Raw genomic sequence first — 10,171 nt, forward strand, 5'->3', positions numbered from 1 at the left:
TACTATACAGCCAGATACTAGGTTTGGACGTAGGCTTGTTACTATACAGCCAGATACTAGGTTTGGACGTAGACTTGTTATTATACAGCCAGATACTAGGTTTGGACGTAGGCTTGTTACGATACAGCCAGATACTAGGTTTGGACGTAGGCTTGTTATTATACAGCCAGATACTAGGTTTGGACGTAGGCTGGTTACTATACAGCCAGATACTAGGTTTGGACGTAGGCTTGTTACTATACAGCCAGATACTAGGTTTGGACGTAGGCTTGTTACTATACAGCCAGATACTAGGTTTGGACGTAGGCTTGTTATTATACAGCCAGATACTAGGTTTGGACGTAGGCTTGTTACTATACAGCCAGATACTAGGTTTGGACGTAGGCTTGTTATTATACAGCCAGATACTAGGTTTGGACGTAGGCTTGTTACTATACAGCCAGATACTAGGTTTGGACGTAGGCTTGTTACTATACAGCCAGATACTAGGTTTGGACGTAGGCTTGTTATTATACAGCCAGATACTAGGTTTGGACGTAGGCTTGTTACTATACAGCCAGATACTAGGTTTGGACGTAGGCTTGTTACTATACAGCCAGATACTAGGTTTGGACGTAGGCTTGTTACTATACAGCCAGATACTAGGTTTGGACGTAGGCTTGTTACTATACAGCCAGATACTAGGTTTGGACGTAGGCTTGTTACTATACAGCCAGATACTAGGTTTGGACGTAGGCTTGTTATTATACAGCCAGATACTAGGTTTGGACGTAGGCTTGTTACGATACAGCCAGATACTAGGTTTGGACGTAGGCTTGTTACTATACAGCCAGATACTAGGTTTGGACGTAGGCTTGTTATTATACAGCCAGATACTAGGTTTGGACGTAGGCTTGTTATTATACAGCCAGATACTAGGTTTGGACGTAGGCTTGTTATTATACAGCCAGATACTAGGTTTGGACGTAGGCTTGTTACGATACAGCCAGATACTAGGTTTGGACGTAGGCTTGTTATTATACAGCCAGATACTAGGTTTGGACGTAGGCTGGTTACTATACAGCCAGATACTAGGTTTGGACGTAGGCTTGTTACTATACAGCCAGATACTAGGTTTGGACGTAGGCTTGTTACTATACAGCCAGATACTAGGTTTGGACGTAGGCTTGTTATTATACAGCCAGATACTAGGTTTGGACGTAGGCTTGTTACGATACAGCCAGATACTAGGTTTGGACGTAGGCTTGTTATTATACAGCCAGATACTAGGTTTGGACGTAGGCTGGTTACTATACAGCCAGATACTAGGTTTGGACGTAGGCTTGTTACTATACAGCCAGATACTAGGTTTGGACGTAGGCTTGTTACTATACAGCCAGATACTAGGTTTGGACGTAGGCTTGTTATTATACAGCCAGATACTAGGTTTGGACGTAGGCTTGTTACTATACAGCCAGATACTAGGTTTGGACGTAGGCTTGTTATTATACAGCCAGATACTAGGTTTGGACGTAGGCTTGTTACTATACAGCCAGATACTAGGTTTGGACGTAGGCTTGTTATTATACAGCCAGATACTAGGTTTGGACGTAGGCTTGTTATTATACAGCCAGATACTAGGTTTGGACGTAGGCTTGTTACTATACAGCCAGATACTAGGTTTGGACGTAGGCTTGTTACTATACAGCCAGATACTAGGTTTGGACGTAGGCTTGTTACTATACAGCCAGATACTAGGTTTGGACGTAGGCTTGTTACTATACAGCCAGATACTAGGTTTGGACGTAGGCTTGTTACTATACAGCCAGATACTAGGTTTGGACGTAGGCTTGTTATTATACAGCCAGATACTAGGTTTGGACGTAGGCTTGTTACGATACAGCCAGATACTAGGTTTGGACGTAGGCTTGTTACTATACAGCCAGATACTAGGTTTGGACGTAGGCTTGTTATTATACAGCCAGATACTAGGTTTGGACGTAGGCTTGTTATTATACAGCCAGATACTAGGTTTGGACGTAGGCTTGTTATTATACAGCCAGATACTAGGTTTGGACGTAGGCTTGTTACGATACAGCCAGATACTAGGTTTGGACGTAGGCTTGTTATTATACAGCCAGATACTAGGTTTGGACGTAGGCTGGTTACTATACAGCCAGATACTAGGTTTGGACGTAGGCTTGTTACTATACAGCCAGATACTAGGTTTGGACGTAGGCTTGTTACTATACAGCCAGATACTAGGTTTGGACGTAGGCTTGTTATTATACAGCCAGATACTAGGTTTGGACGTAGGCTTGTTACTATACAGCCAGATACTAGGTTTGGACGTAGGCTTGTTACTATACAGCCAGATACTAGGTTTGGACGTAGGCTTGTTATTATACAGCCAGATACTAGGTTTGGACGTAGGCTTGTTACTATACAGCCAGATACTAGGTTTGGACGTAGGCTTGTTACTATACAGCCAGATACTAGGTTTGGACGTAGGCTTGTTATTATACAGCCAGATACTAGGTTTGGACGTAGGCTTGTTACTATACAGCCAGATACTAGGTTTGGACGTAGGCTTGTTACTATACAGCCAGATACTAGGTTTGGACGTAGGCTTGTTACTATACAGCCAGATACTAGGTTTGGACGTAGGCTTGTTACTATACAGCCAGATACTAGGTTTGGACGTAGGCTTGTTATTATACAGCCAGATACTAGGTTTGGACGTAGGCTTGTTACTATACAGCCAGATACTAGGTTTGGACGTAGGCTTGTTACTATACAGCCAGATACTAGGTTTGGACGTAGGCTTGTTACTATACAGCCAGATACTAGGTTTGGACGTAGGCTTGTTACTATACAGCCAGATACTAGGTTTGGACGTAGGCTTGTTATTATACAGCCAGATACTAGGTTTGGACGTAGGCTTGTTACTATACAGCCAGATACTAGGTTTGGACGTAGGCTTGTTATTATACAGCCAGATACTAGGTTTGGACGTAGGCTTGTTACTATACAGCCAGATACTAGGTTTGGACGTAGGCTTGTTACTATACAGCCAGATACTAGGTTTGGACGTAGGCTTGTTACTATACAGCCAGATACTAGGTTTGGACGTAGGCTTGTTACTATACAGCCAGATACTAGGTTTGGACGTAGGCTTGTTATTATACAGCCAGATACTAGGTTTGGACGTAGGCTTGTTACTATACAGCCAGATACTAGGTTTGGACGTAGGCTTGTTACTATACAGCCAGATACTAGGTTTGGACGTAGGCTTGTTACGATACAGCCAGATACTAGGTTTGGACGTAGGCTGGTTACTATACAGCCAGATACTAGGTTTGGACGTAGGCTTGTTACTATACAGCCAGATACTAGGTTTGGACGTAGGCTTGTTACTATACAGCCAGATACTAGGTTTGGACGTAGGCTTGTTACGATACAGCCAGATACTAGGTTTGGACGTAGGCTTGTTTAGATGCTTTTCCACGTTATTTATAGATCACATACAGATTTGTAACGAGGACTACTTGATAGATAGGAAAGATTACCAGCACCAACTAAAATCACTTTCTAAGACGCTGAAATGTCCCGTTTGTGAGAAACGCCTTGGTGACAGTGTGTCAGGTGTTCGTTTTAGTTTGTGTTTATCACCAACCTTTAAAAAGCTGATTCTCGACATGGTTTAGTTCCTGCTTGTATCGACCTGCCAGCGATGAGCTCATGTTCTCCCTGATCTGCTCCCAAAGCCAGTAAACACCTACAGCAGTGGTCGGCAATAGGTGGCCCGCGGGCAGACGTTGGCCCGCCAGCAATAAGATCTGGCCCTTTAGATTATTTTGAGAACATTTTTTTTTTTTTACTTGTTCCTCTTAACACCATCTAATATATTGGCTGCTATATTGGCTGTTCATATAACACTCATTCTATCATGTATGTAAATCTCAACTTCCCATCTCCCACAATAAGACAACAACATTGGTTACAGTTTATTTTTAAATGCATTTATTTTAATTATCCTCAATACCTAAACAGTATATGGTACCTTTCACTTCTAATTATCAACTTCGTCATTGTACTCAACATTGTACTTTTTTTCTGTTCCAAAAACCTTTAAATCAGCTGGTAAAACATATTTTATGTTTAAAGCTCCATCCGACTGGAACAGTCATCCGTTCAACATCATCCGTTAAATGGTTTAAAACTATGCCGTCCTCTCACGGTGAGACGACCTGCTCATGCTTTTGACCTCAACATCATAACAGATGAACCATTGCTGGTGTTGTTGTTGTTCATGTTCTTGACATTGTGTTGTTGTTGACATGTTACTGTTGTATGCTTTTTATTTTGTAAAAATTTTTGGCTGACGTTGCTTACTTTGTTGTTTTTGTTGTCGTTTTGTTTGTTTTTTAGTTTGTTTTGTTTTTTTAAATATAAGATTGTCAAATAACTCTGTATTTTGTCTTTGCGGACCCCCTTGAAAACGAGATGGTCTCATCTCAAGGGGTTATTCCCAATAAAGAAATTTCAATAATATCAGACCGACTAGGCTATATATGCAAGGGATAATGTATAGCTACGAGGTCATTGTCGCAAAATAATTGACCGACAGTTTAAAATACCGAGCCGCCTCGGCGAGGCGCCCTGTCTTCCCCGGCAGCCGGCAGTGTCTGATTGCACTGATGTCAGTGGGCTTGATTGCGAACAGCTGCGCACAGCGGTCATTATTGTTCCACAGCGGTCATTATTGTCTGATAACGGACCTCTGATGCGCGCTATTGACCAATCACAAGCAAGCATTTCGGCGAATGTGAAAACGCCATGTAATAATAAGCTATATTGTCCAAACAGAGAAACTACCACCACCTAAAGAATGCTTATTATTATACTTTGTTTTATCCATGTTGAGTGAATAACAGTTAGGCAGCGAGGTGCAATGTAGGCTCGTTCAACATGAAAAAAGTCTGCGTAAAAAATAGTTTCTCAATAGTCCAGTGCGCTCCACAGAACGGGCCATCAGATAGACCCATTGGTTGCGTGTAGTGTAGGATAGACAGATAGAGGCGCTCTGGCTCTTGTCTCTGGTTTTATAATAAAAATGGCAAATAGACAAGGTATACTGTTCAGTGCTTACGGCCATGCCAATCTGAGCACGCCCGATCTGATCTCGGTTCATGGCGTTATAAACGCTAGCAGTGTGAATCTCAAGGCACGTTATCAAATAACTAAAAATGTCGGAGAAACCCGAGGGTGCGAGTCGGACGGATCCAATCCACGATGAACACGCAGCTGAAACTGAAAGAGAGCTTTTCAGACTGATTGGCTAGTCGCCGTGGCAAACTATGTGCGCTAACGAGGAAGATAATGAAATTAAAGCATTAATGGATAATGTCCGTGATGATGAAAATAAGGAAAATGTTGAGGATGGTTTGAAGACATTGTTGTTTATGGTTTATTATGCCACCTACAGCTCGTATGCAGCTCGTTTATTTTTTATCTATTTTCTGCCTCTACCACAAATGTAAGGTTCTGTTCCGTTCTCTCACCTACAGTATAGTCCTAGTGGTCAACAGTGTCAGACTGTGGTCGTACTGGGCAGCTCCTAGTGGTCAACAGTGTCAGACTGTGGTTGTACTGGGCAGCTCCTAGTGGTCAACAGTGTCAGACTGTGGTCGTACTGGGCAGCTCCTAGTGGTCAACAGTGTCAGACTGTGGTCGTACTGGGCAGCTCCTAGTGGTCAACAGTGTCAGACTGTGGTTGTACTGGGCAGCTCCTAGTGGTCAACAGTGTCAGACTGTGGTTGTACTGGGCAGCTCCTAGTGGTCAACAGTGTCAGACTGTGGTTGTACTGGGCAGCTCCTAGTGGTCAACAGTGTCAGACTGTGGTTGTACTGGGCAGCTCCTAGTGGTCAACAGTGTCAGACTGTGGTTGTACTGGGCAGCTCCTAGTGGTCAACAGTGTCAAACTGTGGTTGTACTGGGCAGCTCCTAGTGGTCAACAGTGTCAGACTGTGGTTGTACTGGGCAGCTCCTAGTGGTCAACAGTGTCAGACTGTGGTTGTACTGGGCAGCTCCTAGTGGTCAACAGTGTCAGACTGTGGTTGTACTGGGCAGCTCTTAGTGGTCAACAGTGTCAGGACTGTGGTTGTACTGGGCAGCTCCTAGTGGTCAACAGTGTCAGACTGTGGTTGTACTGGGCAGCTCCTAGTGGTCAACAGTGTCAGACTGTGGTTGTACTGGGCAGCTCCTAGTGGTCAACAGTGAGTGAGTGAACGAGCGAGTGAACGAGTGAGTGAGTGAGCGAGCGAACATCGTGGGACTATGCAGCACTTCATTATGTAAATAGTGGTGAAAGTCCAAAGTGAACTAAAGAGACTGCAGCGCACACCAGGATATTTTTCGATTGGCTGGAATATTGTTTTCGCTGCAGCAGCTGCCCCCAGGAGAGCAGTACTGCTGTACACACACACACACACACACAGAGACACACACACAGAGACACACACACACAGAGACACACACAGAGGCTGACTCACCTCTTGGGGACGGGCTGGCCGCTCCAGGTGATGACCACAGTGTATTTACCGGGCGTGTTTGGATGATACTCGTAGAAATACACTCCATCACTGCCATCTGTCTGTTTAACTGGTTCATCTAGGCCTTCTGGAGAGCGAGAGAGAGGGGGGGGGGGGGGGGGGGGGGGGGAGAGGGGGGGGGGGGGGGGGAGAGAGAGAGAGAGAGCGCGAGAGAGAAAGAAAGAGAAGAGGGGGGGGGAGAGAGCGAGAGCGGGAAAGAAAGAGAAGAGGGGGGAGAGAGAGAGAGAGCGAGAGCAAGAGAGAGGAGAGAGAGAGAGAGGGGGGGGGGGGAAAGAGAGCGAGAGAGAGCGCGAGAGCAAGAGCGAGAGAGAGAAAGAAAGAGAAGAGGGGGGGGAGAGAGAGCGAGAGAGAGAGCGAGAGCGAGCGCGAGAGAGGGAAAGAAAGAGAAGAGGGGGGAGAGAGAGAGCGAGCGAGAGCAAGAGAGAGAGAGAGAGAGGGGGGGGGGGGATAGAGAGCGGGGGGGGGGTCAGAGCCACATTAGATGATCTTAGTTGTGTATAACAGGAAGTAGAGGATCTCAGTTGTGTATAACAGGAAGTAGAGGATCTCAGTTGTGTATAACAGGAAGTAGAGGGTCTTAGTTGTGCATAACAGGAAGTAGAGGATCTCAGTTGTGTATAACAGGAAGTAGAGAGTCTTAGTTGTGCATAACAGGAAGTAGGAAGTCTTACTGGGTCCCTTGACGGACACCTTGAGGTCTCCACTGCCACCGTTCCTGGTGTCGACCTTGAAGTCCCCGACCTGTCTCACCCTCATGCCCCGGGGCTGTAGACCACGGCCTGTCGCCCTGCACGCACCGGGCACTGAGGCTGGGGCACAGACAGGGAGAGAGAGACAGAGGGAGAGAAAGAGAGATGGAGAGAGAGAGAGATGGAGAGAAAGAGAGATGGGAGAGAGAGAAAGAGGGAGAGAAAGATAGGGAGCAGACAGAAAGAAAGAGAAAAGGAGAGGGAGACAGAGATGGAGAGAAAGATAGATGGAGAGAAAGAGAGATGGAGAGAAAGAGAGATAGAGAGAAAGAGAGATGGAGAGAGAGAAAGATGGAGAGAGATGGAGAGAAAGAGAGATGGAGAGAAAGAGATGGAGAGAAAGAGATGGAGAGAAAGAGAGATGGAGAGAAAGAGAGATGGAGAGAGATGGAGAGAAAGAGAGATGGAGAGAGAGAAAGAGGGAGAGAAAGATAGGGAGCAGACAGAAAGAAAGAGAAAAGGGAGACGGCAAGAAAGAGAGACAGGCAGATGGAGGGAAAGGGAAAAAGACAGATTTTCAGATATCTCTTCATGTTCTATGATTATGTTTACTGGCAGCAGGACTGGAGTTTCAGATCAACACATTGGTGTTTTGACGCTGTATTGTCCTGTAGCATAGGAGCGTTGACCCCCGACCCCTGCGTTGACCCCAGATTCACGTCTAAGGCTTCTTTGCTGGACCAGTCAGTCAAAGTCTGTCCGAAGAGAAGTCTGGTCTTTCTGCCGCCACCTTGATAACGGCAACCGACGAGACTGACTAGACCTGACCTGACCGCGTGTATGCCTTCTACAACAGAACTTCGTTTCCGCGTTCGAGTTTTGCGCTCCGATTGGCCAGGTCATGCGACATGTGCGCCAATCGTGGGACAGCAAGTTCTGCGCCTATTTCCGGGTCTAACAGCCTGGCGTTCTATCGCCCTGCTCCAAGACAAACTCTAACCTTAACCAACTTCGAAAGAGCGCCCAAGCTTAACAGTGTAGAAACTTGCGGTCCCACGATTGGGTGTACATGTCACATGACCAGAAATGACCTGGCCAATCAGAGACGCGGAAACAAAGTTATGTTGTAGAAGGCATTCAGGCGACCTGACCCCCTTCTACACACGCTGCCCTCCAGTGGTCTTTAGTTACCATGGGCAACCACTCACTGCAGAGATCATTATTCATTTTTAAACATCTTCAAAACTCACATTTCACCCCAAACGGACAACTCACTGATCTCAGCACAACAGACTATGCAGTTTGGTGTATATTACTATGTGTATCCGTGCTGGCCTGCAGGGTGGGTGTGTGTCGTGTTCTAGACCACAGTGTGTGTGTGTGTGTGTGTGTGTGTGTGTGTTGTGTGTCGTGTTCTGCACCACATGGTGTGTGTGTGTGTGTGTGTGTCGTGTTCTGCACCACATGGTGTGTGTGTGTGTGTGTGTGTCGTGTTCTGCACCACATGGTGTGTGTGTGTGTGGTCAGCTCTGTTGGGTTGTAGTTGGCAAACACCTGCCTCAGGGAAAAGGAATTTGGTGTTTTATGAGGTTGCACTGAACTGCGTGTGTGTGTGTGTGTGTGTGTTTATAAGCTAGCTAACGACCCTCAAACACTGGTGGGCTGAAGTAGCTCTCCCAATCCCTCATCATACACACCCACACACACACACACACGCACACCATCCAGACACCACACACATCACTAACACTACACACACACACAGACACACACACACACCATGTAGTGCAGAACACGACACACACACACAGCACACACACACACACACACCATGTAGTGCAGAACACGACACACACACACACACACACACACACACACACACACACACACACACCACACACACCTGACCTAGCTAACCAGCCAACAGCTACACTGTAACATTGTCGGTACGACCTCGACCCCTAACAGGAGCCAGTGTTAACTATTTTATCACACTTTTTACTGTGTGTTCTATTTGATTATTTTTAGCCAATTTTTAAACTGAATCAAACCGCACTCTTTTTTTACTTTTTTACTCCGTTTATTCTATTTTATCATTTTTATTACTGAATGAAACCGTAAACAGAGAGGCCTATTGGGACGCTAGATCCTAATGTGAAACACTGATTTAACTTACCTTGCTACTAGGGAAGTTCGATGTTGGCTTTTTTACCGATATACAATATTGTCCAACTCTTAATTTCCGATACCAACCGATGCCGATATGCAGGGTTACCCCACCAAAAAAAACAGAATAATTTCATAATATGCATACTTTTCTCAATAAATAAAATAAGAATTTGTTCTTACTCACCTGCCTGGGTAAATAAAGGTTAAATAAATGTAAAAGAAAAATTTTAAATAAAATAAATGTACGTTTTTTTTTAAAACAGATACCGATAATTTCCGATATTACATTTTAATGCCAATATCGGACATCCCTACTTGCTACCTCTATCTTTTTATGCTCGCGCATGCATGCCTGTATTCCTTTACTGCTGTGAAGCACTTTGGACTGCAATTTTCTGTATGAAAAGTGCCTGTAGAGGCAGAAACAGACTTGGTGGAATTTATTATATTATTATTATATATATATTATGTTATATATATATATTTATATATATATTATATTTATATGTATATATTAGAACCATGCACTGGACCATTTATGTTTGGACACTAGGGGGCTCACCACCCAATATAGCCCACTAGGTGATTACTATGATCCCATGCACCTGCGGAGGATTTACCTTAAAACCTGTTTCACTGTTGGAACTGACCACGGAGCAATTGACGACTGGTTCTGTTTAACCCTTCATTCACTATCATTTACCTTTGGACAACAATAA

General features: G+C 44.8%; 1 protein-coding gene across 1 annotated transcript in view; it reads right to left on the minus strand.

The window, feature by feature from the left end:
- LOC311229892 (filamin-B-like) overlaps window positions 1-10,171 on the minus strand; it is a gene marked incomplete at its 3' end in the record, with an annotated part of 367,515 nt that overhangs the window by 149,181 nt on the left and 208,163 nt on the right. The window contains 2 exon segments of the mRNA XM_084315961.1: window positions 6,535-6,661; window positions 7,266-7,403. Coding sequence (XP_084172087.1) covers window positions 6,535-6,661; window positions 7,266-7,403 — 265 coding nt within the window.

This window comes from Notolepis coatsorum (genome assembly GCF_963971535.1).
Source record: "Notolepis coatsorum genome assembly, chromosome: 6".
NCBI lineage: Eukaryota > Metazoa > Chordata > Actinopteri > Aulopiformes > Paralepididae > Notolepis > Notolepis coatsorum.